The sequence below is a fragment of the Aplidium turbinatum genome, chromosome 13, assembly GCF_918807975.1.
Source record: "Aplidium turbinatum chromosome 13, kaAplTurb1.1, whole genome shotgun sequence".
In the NCBI taxonomy this organism is placed as follows: domain Eukaryota; kingdom Metazoa; phylum Chordata; class Ascidiacea; order Aplousobranchia; family Polyclinidae; genus Aplidium; species Aplidium turbinatum.
The window spans coordinates 22,400,525-22,418,482 of record NC_137484.1 but is presented as its reverse complement, the minus strand read 5'-3'; the positions used below and the strand labels follow the sequence as shown (position 1 = coordinate 22,418,482).

The window sequence follows — 17,958 nt, the reverse complement described above, 5'->3', positions numbered from 1 at the left end:
ATTATGCAAATGGCCGCGTCACAGCTCGAATGCTCCGTCAGGAAATGGCGCATTATTGTTATTTTGGCTGACAGTGCTGCATTAGCAAGGAATTATGACCAAACACAAATTAATCAATTTTTAAGATTATCCTTTTTGATCAGCGGTTTGATAATAAAAATCGGTTTGACATTAAAAATTAAAGTTTCTTTCACTGTATTGTATTGCTCCAAATTAACCATTTAAATTCTTTTCAAAAAATATTAATATTATTGTTATATTTACGTATGCTTTCTTTCCCATGCTGTAGTAATTAATTCTTGTGGTCCACACAAGAGACTTCTCGTGATATTTATAGCATGCCATTAAATGCTTGTAAATAAATTGCTTTTAGGTGATTTTTGATTTCAATATGTTAATTACACATTTGTTCGATTTATTTCAAGCATATTGCTACAACCAGATTTTTTTGGTTTTATTATTTCTGTTTGAATGAACAATAAGTGATAAAACTTCAGCGATGTTTCAAAAACTTCTTCTTCTTCAATTGCCTTGCCTGAACCAGGCATCGACGGCCTCAGATGAATAATTAGACCAAATGTTCCTATTATATGTTGCATGGATGATTGTTCTAAAACTACTGTTCAAAAACTACTGTTACTTTTCAATCAACCAAAAAGGTTGCAACAGAAACAAATCAGGATTAAAGTCTTTTCAGATTTTCTAGTTTTTCATGACCTGCTGCTGGGAGGTCCTTATTTAAAATTGCGTGTGCACCAGCTCACAATACGTTGGACAAAAACCTTTAGCGTTTTCTAACTCGTGACGATTTCACGTCGCTGGGCACAAGGTGTCGATTGCATAAAGCTGAACCCATTTACATTTAGCAGCATCTTATGCCAACATGATGCATAATTGAGCATAACAACACATTCCCAGAAAGCAAAATCCGTCATTTTTACATTGATTCAACGTCGAAGGATTTTGCTGTCTAGGTTGTATTCTACAACTATTCAACACTATGATATCAAGAAAGTGTAAATCTAGGAAGAAATTTGATGTTTATGGAGTGAATTCTCTTTTTTGTACGTTCGACTGTAAAAGCAATTTAAATATGTAAAATATATTCTCATAATGCTCAACCCCGCTGTGTTGTTGTGTCTTGCCTGTTCGTGGAAGAAATTGCCTTGGAATTAATTTGGAATACTTTTTCAAGATTATCTGGGTCCAAAAACTAGCTTCTAATCTTTGGTTTGTCTATTTCTCCTCCTCTTTATTTCTTCGTTTCTCTTCCTCCTTCAAAGAGGAGGAGTAGAGTAAACTTGCGGTTTCATTCCCTCAACTCGAAAACATATTCAAAGTTAATTTGTGATGTTAGGTTCAAAAGATCTTATCAATCAAAATTTAACAACCATCCTATTTAAAAAACACTGAATACTGAAAAGTTTGGGTGTTCATCAGGACAATTACCGTGTCCAGCACGAGTTGCAACGTTCATCTGATGGAAGTGAAAGTAAAAGCAACAACAAACAGGTTGATTTATTGTAACTCTTTTACACATCTAACATACTTAACCTTATTTTATTAATGTTATAACGATTCTTAAATAGCGTAAAAATAATTCTTCTTTGCAACACTTAAATTGATTAATGAAACTTGTTTTGGGCTATCACAAGCGCTTAGCAATTTAATTGAAAAGTTTTATATTGTTTGCGAAGCTATGAGCATATGAAGTAGGATTATCCTAAACTCAACCGCAAGAATGAATTACGTTCACTTCATTTTGTCTCCGACGTTGAGTTGTGCTGTTTATTTCACAATTGATCGTTCGCAGTTTTAGTGCGGTAAAAAGATTAATTAAATTTAACTTCTATTACTTTTTCTTTTACTGCAGTTGGATAATATTCTTTGGCGATTGCGCAGTGTTGCGATTAAAATGTGCCTAATTAAAATAGTTGTGGCACTACAAAATAGACGACTGAAGTTCTATGTTACTCCATAACTTACAAAGCTTTGTTAATGAAGGTTTTGTTTTGTGATTGTGACGTCACAATTGTTGTGGCTATGAAGTATTTACTGTCGGGTTGCAACTACCTAACTTGGTGTCACCGTTCTTGCTTGGTGTAATCACAATTTCACGAATCGTCAGCCCGCTGGAGATAAAATGTAAACACCAAATATTTATCTCCAACCGCAGAGGACTGAAGTAAGCCGCGTGCGTTACTTTTGCATCGTTTTGCACGTTTTTGCACTACGCCGTTTAGTAAAAAACTTGTCAATAATTAACTCATGTGATAATTTTCACCATTCTTTCTGGCAGCGATTAATGTCTTGCTCATTTCCTCAACTTTACCAGTTTAAATATGTTAAACGGAGAGACAATCTTTTTACAAACTATTGAGTGTTTCATTTCACAAGATATTGATTTATTCGATTAGTTTACACCCTGTCTCATTGTAAAACAAAATTTTGAAATTTCATTTAACTTTTATGCATTAAATTCTGCAGTTTGTTTTTCTTCCGTAACTGTAATCTTTCGTAAATCTGTAATCGATTTCTCAATTGCTTTTGTGTCATGGCTGTTATTAAACTAGGCAAAAATAGAGTTAAGTGCAAGGCATTTAATATAAATTGTAGCTGTATAACTATTAGCCGTCGTCTTCAGACAACCCTGTGTTTCGGTTGCCTGTGTGTAATTATCTCGTCACAAAAGATGCTTGTGTGCTGAATAATTGAAACTTTTTATGGTTTCACTTTACGTTCAAGTATGAGGTTGTTACAGTTGATTTGATGGAATATCGCATTCAGATTCTTTATATTAACTGTGACAATGACTGAGGTCATTTATTCCACTCGTTTTCAGCTATTCTTACAACACAGAAAACTTGTGTTGGAATGCAAGTTTTGTTGTAGCAAAGCAATAAACCCGATAACATTATATTGATTTTTTTTCAGTTTGTTGTCCGGCCGGTTGTTACTGTGACGTGTAACTCGTATGCTTATGATCTACCTCCATCACTAGGCTAAACGTACTCAGAGTTATTGCATTTGATCCAGCAAACATGTAGGCCATTCTTCTTATTGTCATAATTGAGAAAAAGAGCATCGCCGCGGTGGCAGCGATTAATTTCTTCACAACCTTTTACGACCGAAGCTTCTCAATCTTTTTACTTTCGTTTTCCTCTTACCGAGGATTTCAAGAAACTTTATCTCTTCTCGTTGCCGCCGAAAAACATTGAGATTGTTTTCACTGAAGGTTTTTCAGCTGACTACTGTCACAAGTAAAAAGAATCAGTAATTTTATGGATATAGATATAAAACTTTCGTCACCGCAAAGGCGGCTTTTTCAGTATCTCATTCAAATAGAATCAACGTTTCTCTTTTTAAATTGTTTCTATTTGAATCAGAAAGCCACCTTTACAGTCAGGAAAAGCTAATGCGCAGAGTTAATACGTTGCTGTGTTGATTACGCTTATACGTAATACGTTGAGTTATCGAATGTGGCTGATTTTATTACAGCACTGTTGTTTATTCGTTTGGTTAAATTCTGTGTGATGAGTTCTTGTACATTCTATCATTCTCGTTAACACTGAGAAGCTTTCATATAATTTGAAAGATGTCAACTTTTACTTTATTACTGTGACTCATGCAACATTAAGAATTTCACATTTTCGCGACACTTCACGATCTTAGAATCGCACATCAACTGCGTTCAGTCAAACCTGCGACATAGATCAGTAATCCGAAGTGCTTGTTGCTGAAACAATGCTTTATCGATTACGTCACAAATACCTATTTATTTGATAAAATGAAACGAAAACTAGAAAAATGAATTTTAAATCGAAGCAAAATTTTATTTTGACTCCCTCAGTAAAAATACACGATGTTATGGTTTGGCTTGTCATCTTCGTGTTTTAAATATAAAATAACTGACATTATTCTTTTGCTTTTTACACAGCCACTAAGTAAGCAAATGTATCCTTTTCCGCATTGATTCAGCGCCTGCAAACTATAAATCTGTGTAGAAAAGGACTGATTTGTTGTTTGGGCAGGTCTACATTGGGTAGATTTACAAGCAGACTTGCTTTAAGTTAGCCACCTGCCATAACAGGAATGTTTCATAACCTGAGTCCATAAATTGACTATGGTATAGCAACGCTAATTCAGCACTGATTATGAAACATTGTAATTAATTTTTTGTGTTCATAGCCGTCTCTATCAATAATTTATCTTCTAAATTCTCATTGTTCAACCCTTCGTGGCATGAAACCACCTAATTCATTATCATAACGCAAATTAGATGTTGTCTAACGTTATCTATCAATCATGTTGCGTTTCCCCAATCACAACATGTGCCTATTGCACGTGACCATCAAAAAGTTTCTGATCTAAAAATAACCAAAATTATGAGATGATGGACCTGAAACAGACAGCAACCTTCTGACTTGCAACAGACAGCAGCCTTCTCACTGTAAGCTGCTGCATTTTCATTGGAATGTGCTATATCCAGTTCCCATTCACCTGTAGTTTTGATACAGTATGTAAATAGGAACTTGTAGTTTTTTGATACGTTGCTGTCTTTTGTAACTTTAAGATTGGACCATGATTGGACTAAAACAACTTTTTTTGGCACTAGATCGTTGTGATCCGTTGAGCTGATTAACATGTTCAAACCGTCTATTAAAATTGTATTTCATGACCTCAATTTGTTCACATCACTTGACAAGATTCCCTTTCCTTATATTATCCTAGAGACCTAGACAAATGCCAGCTACACTGTACGACGATTCAGCATGAGAGAAAGGTGGCAAATGTTGTAAGAATTAAAGTTTGAAAGGTTCATTCATAATTTGATCATTTAATGAATTCTCGATATTGCTTGATAGTTTTGCCATGTACGTGCCGGGGAGCAAATGTATGACTCTAGCATTAGATAGGCCAGAGTTCACTCAGAGGCGGATTCAGCAGGTTGCATTAAAAGGGGGGGCGATTTCATCAAACACAACGATGTGTAGGTCTACATTAATCTTGCCTTGCTAATACACCGTGAATAAAGTTATTTTTCTGTGTTTCATGGGTGGCGATCGCCCCACTCTGGATCCGCCACTGAGCCCACATCATTCGCGATTTCACTTCGCCTGATCAAGTTCGTACGGCCACGTCATCATTGCTTATCGTCCAAGATAATCATAGTTGTTAGAGTGGTTTAATCGGTGAGCGCTGTGGTTAGCCAGTGCTTTGTATAAGCGGCTTACAAAAGGACACGCCTGTTGCACAAGATCATTCACAAAACGCTGAGTTTTTAAGAAACAAAAAAAGTATTTCAAATGTTTAAGGTAAAACAAAGTTGTAAACAAATTTAAAATACTTAGGAATGTTCTAAATTCTTACTAAAAGTTATCGGTTACAGGTTGAAATACGCATTTTCCTTTTCCCGGGTGTGCTAAAAGGTTCCATTCATTTCTGTTGTAACAATAAACTACAGTGGCTGTGCGCCAGGTTTTATAGCATTCGTGTCAAGATAAAACGACCACATAGTTACAAGCGCTGTTCATCAAACAACACAACTATGAATCAAATTTTATAAACTGTCCATTGCTGTCCATTGAATACAATGAAATATCCGTCTAATCTGTGACTGCTAGTCAGTTAAATTTTAAGCCGCTTTTACACGAATGCGGTGGGTAAACATATCCAACAGTGATTGTTTCAAATTGTTATTGTCATGCTGGACAAGAGCTAAACCTGATTTTGACTTGTGCGTCTGAAAAGTTAATTTCTATGATTTTTTTTGAGCATTTTTGTATCTGACAAAAACTTTATCTCCCTTGGAATGTGAAGTATGTATAGTTCTTGAGCTGTGACATGACTTTTCTGTTGAATGCTTTTCTGTTCTCAAATGATGGTGAAGTGATGTCCACGGTGAAAATTTTAAGCAGGAACTTTGTTGTGATATTTTCTTGTAAAGTATTAACCACCTGTTAAACTTACACGAAAGTGCTGTATGGATTTAGAATTTTTTTAATTTTTTTTGGCATGAACTATTAAAACGCAGGGGTCTTCAGTTGCTGTAGTTATAACATTTCTTAACGTTTTTTAGCTTTTTGGAGTAGCCTTTTGAAATTTGAAAATCATTTGTATTGAAATCGACTCTTTCCTTTATGGTTCAGTTGAAATCCCTGGGTGTCCATGCGTATTGCGCACGCACACACACACCCATTCGTGCGTTTTCTCGGCACACACCACTAAATGGGCACACACCACTAAATGGGCACACGCAGAAATTAAAATCGCTAAGGCAATTAAGGAACGTTTGTTTTATGTTGTTTAGTGGTTTTCCTCAATTAAAAACGCAGCTAAAATATTTGTTTTCAATCTGAAAACGTTTGCATCGTTTTCAAAACAAATTTATTTTTGTTCAATTTATTAAACGTTAATAAAACTACCATTCAACGTTTTATAGGCAGAGAAAATTCTCCACAACTTTGCATTTCAAAGATGTGATCGATTTCATGAGTACGCTAAAACGCTCAATCAAAAGAGTAAACATTCATGCACAAAATTTTATTGTTTGTTTTATTGATGTCAATTGTCAAGAAAGTATTATTATTTCAAATCAGTGCAAGTGCAACTAAAAAAAGAACTCCCATGACTGTCCCTTTTTTTGGTGTTATTCTAATCTAGATAAAAAATTATTTAATTTGGACTGTTCCTTTCATTGTTGTATGTCAATTTAATGCAAAAGATTGTTTTGAGAGCTTGATCATCCAGATTTTAAAGAACAATTCCTCAACAAACATTCAAATAAACTGTTAAATTTGCATTTGCGAACAGAATCTGTCTAAAATCTTGTAAACATTTTTCAACCTTTAATCTCCATTACTCTGCTCACAGAGGAGCGCTCCTTTGTTTCTTTATTATTTTTGCTCATCTCACTCCCAACGCAACCCGATATGCGCTTGCCCTCCGTAAATAATCTGCTGTTTATGTAATCACAGATGCTTTCATCATAATGAGTTTATGACTATAGAAGGTTGTCTAAGTAAGATATTTCTTTTGTAATATAAATAATTTACATGCTTCTTATACCGCGGTAGTTCTTATTGATACTTTGGATGTTCTAATTTTGTTATTTTATCTGAACCGATTTTGAAGAATTTAAAAATCTGCACACCTATTCAAATGAAATTTTTAAGGCCAACAAATCAGCCACAACTGAAAAGTCAGTGACTATAAAATTGCTAAAGCATGTGTTTGTTAAACACGTACAGTATTTGCTTTTTTCGCATCTCTTTTTCCTTTTCATCGGCGTATTTGTATATTGTCTGTTGTAACTGGAACTAAAATTTCTTGCGGACTAACGCGCTCAAAATGAACTAAATATCATTCTCGTTGATGGGGAAGACATGCCCTTATAAGGAAGCAATTTTTATACAGATTAAGTTACAGAGAAGCAAGTTTCATAAAAACGTTATTAGGTCTTTTTTATAATCAAGGCTAAAGTTGTTTTCGGTGGTAAACACACAATGTGTTCTTCTTTGAATATATGAATGCATGATGTAAATTAATTATTAATTTGTGTGTTTGCAGAGTTTACTCTATTGTACCATAAATTGACATGCTTACAACAGCCACCCTACTCACAGGTTTATTACAAAGTACAATTCCAAGCAACCATCTCATCTCATTATTTTATTGTTTGGTGTGCGTTCCCTTTCAAACGCTTTCAATCAATGCAAATTTACTTTTATTTTAATAATGATTTAAATTTTCCAATTCAGGTCCAACTGTTGTATTTTTTTTCTATTCTCAACAGTCGGACCTTTATGTTATTATTACTGTTAAATAATTAATGGAAGCTTGATGCTTTTCTAATTTCATGCCGGTCTACAAAAGGTAGTGAATTTTCCAGACTATACGCACTACGCAGTGAACCTGTTACAAATATGCAAAATTATAAAGGTCAAGAATTGATAAAATGATTAATATCTCTGTGTTTCGTAATAATCCAATGCATCGCGAACTTTGTATAAAATTAAACATGAGTCCTGTCACTAAAAGACCTGAGCTGTTGTAGAGCGACAATAAATAAAACCAAATTACTTTAAATTCATTTTAGTAAAAGCGGCTCCAATCATGGTGTGATGCGACCACCGCACTGACGAGTAATTCTGATGTTTATGACCTTAATGTAATAAAGTATGTTCTGCTATTACTTGAGATACTTTATCACACTTGTTTGTCTCTGGTGTTTCTTTCATGACCACAATTCAAGTTAACCATCAGTGCTTTGATTTATCTTGAACAAAGGATTAAGGTTAAGAGGCGGCAATAGGCAAGTTATGATCAGTTCAAGAAGAAGCAACAATTGTTTTGTAAGAGATCAATGAAAGGTTTTCTGTTATACAATTTTATTTGCAATCGCTTTTGGCCATAATCGAATGAGGTACTCACTTGATAGGATTAAGGCGATCTTTGAGATACGTTCTTGTCGCCAGCATCTAATCCAGTTTGCAAGTTGGACTTACTTCTCTTTGCAAATAAAACAATTTAAAAGATTTCGCCTCCTTTGCACAAGGGCAAGAAGCTTAGTTCTTCTTGCGGAAAATAAATTCAATCGATTTAGAAAATTAAAAAGAGACATTGTACGGCCGCCATTAGCTGAAGCCACGTCTGAAATGCCAAATAGTCTTGACAATTTGGACATAAAAATTTAATAGGTTGCGTTAGTTTCATTATGTATTTGCTTAGGTTTATAATATTTCCATTCAGATCCAACTGCTGCAAAACTAGAATTTAATTGAAAATATTTTTGAAAGGTAAATTATGATTCCAAGTGAGTCTTAATGACCAAGGATTTAGAAAATCGCCGAGTTATTTTAAACCTGCTCTGGGTCTGTTTATGAAGGCGACAATGCGGCGTTGAGATAAAAAAAGAGAATAGAATTTGTTGCTCGCACAAAGAATGGTCCTTGAGAGATAAGAACGGTTTTACTCGTGTCAATCTCAACACGCGGTAGTCATACAAAGATGCTCACCCAGTTTACAATTTCAAACTCTTTTTTTCGATATAATATAACAAGATGTTAAGAAAACATAAAAGTAATGTATTTCATGTTTTTTTTAAATCGACCTTTTCATGGAGTTATCGACGATCGTTTTAAATTAACTCGACTATGAAGCTATTTTTTGTCAGGTCTGAAATCAGTTGTAAAATTGTTGAAGTTTAATGATTTGTGGGACATTCTCCTAGCTGTTCGAGCGACTTTTCAAGGTGCGTCTATTATTTGAGTAATAAATACTTTGTCGTCATTTGAAAGGTCTGGAACGAATGTTAACGAATACTAGACAGCAAATCAGTCGTTTTTTACGTTGATTCAACGAAAAGCGACTAATTTGCTACCTGAGATGTTTATCAGGTCACATCCCACCAGCGTTAACTAAATGTAAAAGTGATCATAAAACTTGTTGACTTTCATGTCAGAAAGCCCAATTTTGCGTCGACCGCATCGCACACTCCCTCCCGCGCGCACACACACTCCTGCTATTTAATCAATCTATTTGTTGACTCGAAAGAATTTTGATTTGCTATTCCAGTGTTGCAACATCAGCGGCAGTTTACTTGCCCTCAACAGCAGACGCAATAAAGGATTTCCCCCGATAAGAAGTTTGGCTCTAATTCTTTGATTCAGCGCATTAATTTATTGACCCTCTCATAAATAAATGAAGTTAGTTTTTTTAAATGTGTCACAAAATCACACGGCAGTGCTTTTGAGTTATTGATGAATTTAAAATTCTGTACAATAGAAAACGTTTTTGTTTTGTTTTTTTAATTACGAAATTTTGTTACCAACGCTCCCTCTCTGCGTGCATTTCATATGAAATGTCACTTTTTTTCTTTTGGGAATAAAATTTTGGAATACTACATTAGGTATTTAGCTTCTGTTGCGTGTTGATGAGTGGAAGCGACATACAGCTGTTGATTCTGTTGCTTTTTGCTGCATTCCCAGACAGCAAAGTCAGTTAATTTTACGTTGATTCACGTCTGCAGACGTTGAATCAATATAAAAATTCGAAATGGTTTTAGCGTTTTAAAAATCGAAAGAATCGTTGGAAATTTACTATCGAAACGAGGCGAATTTGAGAGTTCCTGGTAGATGTTGTTTTAGTTTTATTTAATGTCATAATCTGGACTGGTCCAGTGGTCCGTCGTCATTCTATGTAGGTTTGTCTTACGAAAATTTTCAGTAACTAGTTCGTTATGTCAATGTTGGTAAAAAAACACTTCTGTCAAGAATGATTTTTGCATCTGTCATTCATATCATTGACCATTTGCAGTGGTTTATCTTTGAACTTGTTGAGTGGTTAACATGAAATTTCGTCTTCAACTATACAGAAAAACAAAACAGTTACAAGAGCGTTGTTTGAGCCAATTGTTTAAATTTATGGGAGGATTTTCACAGCTTATCTCAAAATTATCGTCGCCTTATCGGCTCTGGAAGCAGACACGTTGCGCAAGTTTTGTGGCAGAGAGTATAGCATCTGTGGTTACATCATTGCAACGTCATATTTTGTTACTTCAACCACAACAACAACAACCCAAACAGCAAATCAACCGTTTTTTTTTACGATGTAAGTTGTTGATTTGTTGTCTGGGAACAGTTGTTTAAGTTTAAGCTGGCTGTTAGCTTTGCACGGCATGTGAGCCTATGCTGCATCGGTAGGTCCATCTCCACCAAGCAAATCAATTGCTTTTTACATTTATTCAACGTCTGCAGACGTTAAATCAATGAAAAAACGGTTACTTTGCTGTCCCTGTAGTTGCTTCAAAAGTTGTGGGAGTTAGATAGTTTTGGCCTCCTTAAACTGCAAAGCTTCTCAAAACATTTATTTGGTGAAAACGATACGAAGAATTTCAAAAGTTCATAAGTTTATGGCAATAATTTTGTTCTGCACAGGCCAACTACACAGCCGTGTTTGGTAACCTGTGTGATTAAAAAATGCCTTTCTTCTTTTGTGTTTTGTCACTTGACAGAACCATCCTATGTTCGATGTTCCTCAAATTGCTTGTATAATAAATTATATCTTTGTAGTTTCGTCCGTGCATGGTCCGTGTCACCATTCATCATGTCTAGTACAATTACTCTCTTCCTTCCTCTAACTACAAGCATAGGATGAAACGTAGCCAACAACATAACTACATGGATTGATCAATAAGAAGTTAAAAGGAGATCTGTCTTGTCTTTTTTTTTCAAGTTGTCTTGGTGTTTTGAAGATGTGCATTCCGTCGCTGTTTCGTTTTTTTCTATTAGCATTTTTTTTTGTTTTTTGCTGTTTCAGAAGAGTGTACAGGGGTTGATGTAGTGGTAAAAGTGTGTCCTACAAAAAGAGGGTACAACAGAAATATTGTAGCGGGCTGCAGGCAAAGAGAAAGATGATAACATTGTAAAGGATGTGAAAGAGTAATGTGGCAGCTTTTTTTTCAACATTTCTGTCAGAGGCCTTGGACGAAAACATCTGACTGGTGTTCCAGAGGACATCAGTTCGATTCCCGTTGCAACCAAGTTTTGCATCTTGACCAAACGATTAATGGTATGCCTGAAGGTGGAAACGAGATTACCCAGGCAACAAAATTCGTCATTTTTGCATTGATTCAACGTCTGCACAAATGACCAATTTTGCTGTCTAGGTAGCTTTCCCGCCTTTCCGTCTGTTTAAAATAAACTTTTAACCATCTTGCCTTAATATGGCCTTGATTTGAAAGTAGTAGTTGCACAATATACCGACACAAGAATTTTGTTCAAAATGAGGACAGTATTTTTGATTACAACTTGCTATAACAAACGATTGTGATCCAGTAAATGTATTACACTTTTCATAAATTTTTTATTTTAATTCAGTTTGATACTTTCAAAACTTCATCTTCCAGTTAAGAGATAGTGAATTTTGTAGTTTTTATTATTTGGTGAATGAATAATTGCATCAGATAGACGTCTAAATAATTGCGTTTGCGTATGCAAATGCATTGTGGCCATTTGTTGCTCAATTATTCATAGGAGTCCTGCTACCTTGTTCCAGGCCAGAGGTAAATGGAATAATATTGTATCTGCTTTATCTGTTTATCCTTTAAATATGATTTGTTGCTTGGTTGAGCAAAACCCAAGTTTTGATCGATTTTGTCTCCCGTTTGATGCAATCTGCTCTGTCTGGCATACACAAGATTGTCATTCACATGGTCATTCACTTTGGTTGATTTTATTTCATTTGATGTGGTCATGGCGACGCGACACTCGTCTTTTCTGCTCTAAATTGTGTACAGGTCTATGGTTGCGCCCAGGTTTAGAAGAAGTTGATACAGCTACCAACCATGGACTGCCATGCAAAATTGTCATGTAATAACGGTTTGCTAAGCAGCCTATGTTCAAACCTTTGTTCAATATCCGTAGTGTTCTTTGACAGCCTTCAGCAGTGTTACTATCTAAATGGTGTTAAGGTTCTACAGTTTAGCCGACAGAAATAAATAATTTATCGCATCTCATCTAATTGTGTTATTGTGTGGTTTAGTTCAGCACATGAAGCATTGCTTGCAGTATAATCAGCCTCTGATTGTTGTTCGTGGTTTTCCGCTCTACGCTCTACGCGATTCAATGCCCTCCCTGTGAAGCACTTGCCGTGTTTCAATCAAAGTATCATAATCTTCTGCTTTTCCTGTGATTCAATCATCAAGCTTTGCTTAATAACAAAACGGAATTTTTTTATATTGTTCTTCTAACTGCTGATCTTGCTTAAACAAAGGTGCCGACCAGGTGCTCTTGAAGATGAGTTCCATCGTATTGACACTAAGCTGTGATCTTGCAATAGCAGTGGGCTACTTAACACAATAGTTTATCTGATGCTCCATGCCAGTGTTTTCACGAAACGTTAGCGCGGCTGTAAATGTAAATAGGAATCTGACCAATAACAACAAGTACTGATATACGCAAATGTGCTGTAAAATGAAATTAACGAGTATGTAAGATTTTTCTAAATTTATTCTATTTCAAATGTTTTTAGTTTTAGTTGAACAACGTATAAATATTTTGTCGAACACCCATTGTTTCTATTCTTTCCTTCTTCGGTTACAGTTTCTCCTTTGTGACGTATTTTTCCATTCAATCACAGCTCGTGTCACACGAGGATACAAAATTGTATGTAAGTGTTACGCCAGCGACAGTGTTTGTAGCGCCTCTTTTAGTTGTGCGGACAACCTTTGCATTATAGCTAACCGGTAGATGACGCACGTGAACATTGTCTCGATGTAGTGCACATTGTGGAAGTTGGGAAGTGCAAAATGAATCTTGTCTGTTTTTAATTACCGGTGTCTCGTTTTGTTTTCGCTTCTTGCAATATCCAATTCATGCCGTTGCTGATAACTTCAGTCCCACTCCCTTCATCACTTTGGGAGTGCAAAGTGGACCAGGCAAGAATGATTGACGCACGGCAATTGAAGGGGAGTCATCATTTGTGAATACATTGGTCTTGTATTGTCATAGGACTATAGTTTTTTACTTATTCATCCCAAACAGCAAATCAACTGTTATTTACATTGATTTAACGTCTCTTACATTGATTCAACGTAAATAACAACTGAATTGCTGTCTCGGCTATGGCTATCGAATTCGGAAGTATTGCCAGATATGTCACTCAATAAAACTTTTAACCCTTTCGAATCGTTTGGGATACATACACCCCAACTTGATATTTTTCTAGTTTAGTGAAACATACTTTCCAAAAAACTGCAATTTTATGGTTTTAAAATTGTCTTAGTCATACATGATCATTGAGCAGCCATAAAGTAAAATTCGTTTTGTTTGTTCGTGTAGTTTTTGCTTTTATAGCGGAGAGAGCTGGATAGATTCATGCCTGAAAATCTAATGAAACACATACTGTATGTTCCACACTTTACTACTAAATAATTAGAAAAAAAGTTTACAGGTAAGTAAATTTGGTGTGCCAGCCATAAATTTTATAGTTTTTACGCTACTTCCGCTCGTACGTTTGCAAAACAATCCGCCTTGAAAAGGTTAAATATAAATTGTTTATTTTCTTGAAGTGCTCACCTGCGCAAATACATTCCCTCTTTGCAAGCTGCAGTTATTATTATCTGTGGTTAATTTTGAGCAAGCCGCTAGATGACAGAAGCAACCTTTCATGTGATCACTTTAAGAGTATTGCGAGAGTGTGACTAAACCGATGGGCGATTGTTCGAATCTCCTCCATGACAGTTTTTTTATGTTGTCACATTATTACCGCGCACGTATAATTGTTACATCAAGCATTAAAAACGACCCGTCAAGTTAGCGAGGCAGACACCAGGTCAGAAAACGTTGGTTTGTGGTTGAGACTCCAATAAAACAATAGCTAGCATTGTTGAAACGATTCTTGAGCGATTTCGTAAATTCTCATCTAACCTTCATTGATGTACTTGAGTGGTCGAACGACTAAGACTTGCCGTGTTTTCAGAATCGTTAATTCCATGGCACAATATGCACGAGATACACTAGATAGACATTTGAATTTATGTTATTAATTACAAGTTAAGGTGTGCTTGAAAGGTTATTCCGTGTTTCATAAACCTTTTATAGTCTGATCAAAACAAAAACAAGGCGCTTATCAGCATAGCTGAGTTGTGTAATCCTTTCTTTTCTAGTCGTGCTAGCCACAACCAGGCCCTTCTGTCAAAATCGTATTTTTCCCAGAGCTGTGGAGTCAGGCGTAGAATATATGGCTCCGACTCTTCGGTTTAGTAGGCTACAGACTGACCGCAGCTTTACTGTTGCCAGATTTTGAGGGTTGCCAGATTTTGTTTTAGATGTAATTTTATTGAAGTTGTGGTCGAACTTGAAACGATAACTTTCACAAAAACTGACAAGAACAAACATTTGTATTTTCTTATAAAGTTTTAAAGCGCAACACAAAGAACAAGAAACAACATTTAAAAAAATTACTGCAAACAAAAATCTTAGTAAATCCCATTAGCATTAGCACAGGTCTGGGTACCAAGGTTTAAAGTATGAAATTTTGTTGGTAGCTGAAGTCAATAAAATGATTTTGTACTGAAGAATGTTGTCTTCTAGCGATCTGAAACGCTTCGTCTTAAACCCAAACTGCAGGGTTATATGAGGTTGGATTAAATTAATTTGTATTTTTAGTATTTCATCGACCCTGTTTTGTGACGTTTCATTTAAAAAATCTATAAATTGATCAAGTCAATAAATATTTAAACCGCGCACTTTGAAATATGTAAATTGGATTTTGTTTTAATAAACTCGGATTACATTTGTGGGTTCTTCATCTTTGTGGTTTATTTTGCTGTTTTAAGTAGATTAACTTGATAAACTCTCGTTCTCTCGCTATTTCTGGCGTCTTGTTTTTGTTGGGCGTTACTCCCAAGGTTCAAATTCATTATGTTACGAATCATTTCTTAATTTTTTCTCTGAAAATGTGCGATTTTCATTTCTCGGAATTTCCTTTGTAAGGTGATTGGTTCCATGAAAACAGGATTTCGATTTGATTTAACCAAAATATCAAATCTGCTTTATTATTATCGTCGGTGTAAATCTTGTAAGTTTTATTCATGAACAGATAAGTTTGTTTCGTGCAAAGGACTAACCTTGTACATTCTTGAACTTATGCTTGATTTTTCACACTTGTTTTTGCTGGATGACCTTTGACCATTCAAGATTATTTTCTTTCCATGTTTTTCTTAAGCAAACATTTGAATTTTGATCTCGTTTGGCGCATATTGGAAATTTTGTTTGCTTTTTTATTTGCAATTACCCAGACAGCAAAATCTGTCATTTTTATATTGATTTAACGTCTGCAAACGTTGAATCAATGTAAAAATGACGGATTTTGCTCTCTGGGACTTTCTCTGATTCCACATCTTCTACCCATCAGTGGCGTAGGAATCATATAAATATAAAACATAAATTGTGATAATTCTTATTGTTCTACAGTGGAGCGTAGCTAATGAACCAGTTGGTCTTGGCCTTCATTGTGTATCTGCAGGTTGAACATCAAAATACTTTTTTGAAATCTTTCATCAATATTTGAAAAGTCGCAAATAGCCATTTTAGATCTCAGTAAAAATTATCATCTTTACTTGACTACTTTGTTGTATCAAAGTGGACCAGTGCGACCGTTTCATGCGTTGACTTGGATGGGGATTTCTTCAAGTTCTTTACTTTTGATCGTATCTGTTTACTTTACACTCCCCTAACTTTTATTAAATCGATCATTTCAACACGAAAATGCCAAAAATTCCTTCACGAATGGCCAAGATAACGCCCCAAGAGCGAACATGACTCTTCGACTTCTTTACCCGCAATACGTTCATGTACTTGATACTCCAGTTATATCAGTCTGGGATAATATTTTTTAACATGGCGTTGAGGTACTGTTCTATTCTATTGTTTTTGTCAGAAAAGAAAAGCATGGTGAAATGAAGGACAATTCTTTTTTTTTTATCAACAAATTGGTTTGAAGATCGTAAAACGCAAAGTCATGATGGCCAAAATAAAAGTATGAATTTTCAGCGACGAAGTCAAGCGGTTCGTAGCCGCAAGTTCTGCAAAATATAGTAGAAGATAACAACTTATATATTTTGCAAAAAGTGTTCGATTTGCGGCTACGAACTACGGGCTGCGGTTACGAAGAAAATAACAACTTTGTTTTTTCACAAGGTTTCTGAAACTGCAGAATGCTAAACTGTTAATCACAAACCAATAACGTAAAAAAGGACGTTTTTCTTGAAAAACTTTATTTTTAGAATAAACAAAAAGTATATGAATGTAATAACACAACTAACATGACAAATGAAATGCATTCCCACAATCAAAATCAATTTCATGTGCGAATAGTAGGTTTTTAATTCATTTTTACATTATTAACAACATAATGTTTGTGTTTCTTCCCAGGACGAAGTGCTGGCTGTGTCGGAGAAGATAGTGATGAGGATAAACGATTTATCATCGTGGATTGTTGAACCTAAAGAATGGAATTATGGGAGCCCCCTTCCATTGGTGCTGGTGGGTGCCGCAGTATTTATTAGAACCAAGTAACGTTTCGAATAGGCCGTCAGTCAGTTTGAAGTACGCGCGATGACGTGGCCTCTACTAGAGGGCGCCATGGTTTCAGCCACGGTTTCAGCTTACCTTTGTTACACACACAAAAACAACATTGACAAGTGATTGTGCTTGCTAAAGATTGATAGATTGTTATCATAAAGTTGTATATGTCTTCAAGCAATCAATCGATTTATTTTTGAAATCTTTTTTAGACTGTTAACCTCTTATGCTGGATGGTAAAGTGATAGAAATAAATGTATTTTTCACGCTTTTAATGCTTAAATTAAATCAAGATTCGGCCTAACTAAGAATTATTTCCCATATTTTTATGACAGCTGATATTTTGTATTTTTATTTTTATAACTCAAAGTGTCCAAGTTTAGATCTGCTGTCTGAAGATTTAGGTTGAGTCTTTTTGTCTACTTTCAAGTGTTTCATTTATTTAAAAGTGAGAACATATATTATTTGAACAATAACAAGTGTTTTTTCTTCTGCAGACACCACCTAACGGATGTGGGACCCAGGTTGCCAGAACCCCGCTTCATCGGTACTCTTTGGCGCACTCATGTGTCAATATGTCTGATGTAAAAAGCGAACGAAAAGCTTTGATACCAGGTAGTTTTCACTTTGATTATACTCACATAGATTTTGCTTACTATTCAGAATATAAAATTAGGCTTATGATGTCATTCATTACATTCAAATTTTTGTTAAAGGACGCATGTTAGCCTCAGGCGTACCATAACTTTTAATGATTAATTTATCTGTTGTTATTGTAGGATAGGTCCATATGTCAAGAATTCTTTCAGTTGTATTTTTAATGATATTTACTTTCAAACCATCACGTTCATATGGAATGTGGTCTATCTGA

The 17,958-nt window shown here is 35.3% G+C and overlaps 1 protein-coding gene across 1 annotated transcript in view; it reads left to right on the top strand.

The window, feature by feature from the left end:
- Positions 1–17,958, top strand: part of LOC145782295 (uncharacterized) — a 51,677-nt gene that overhangs the window by 15,018 nt on the left and 18,701 nt on the right. The window contains exons 3-4 of the mRNA XM_082594082.1: positions 16,938–17,048; positions 17,585–17,702. Coding sequence (XP_082450208.1) covers positions 16,938–17,048; positions 17,585–17,702 — 229 coding nt within the window. The remainder of the gene's footprint in view (positions 1–16,937; positions 17,049–17,584; positions 17,703–17,958) is intronic.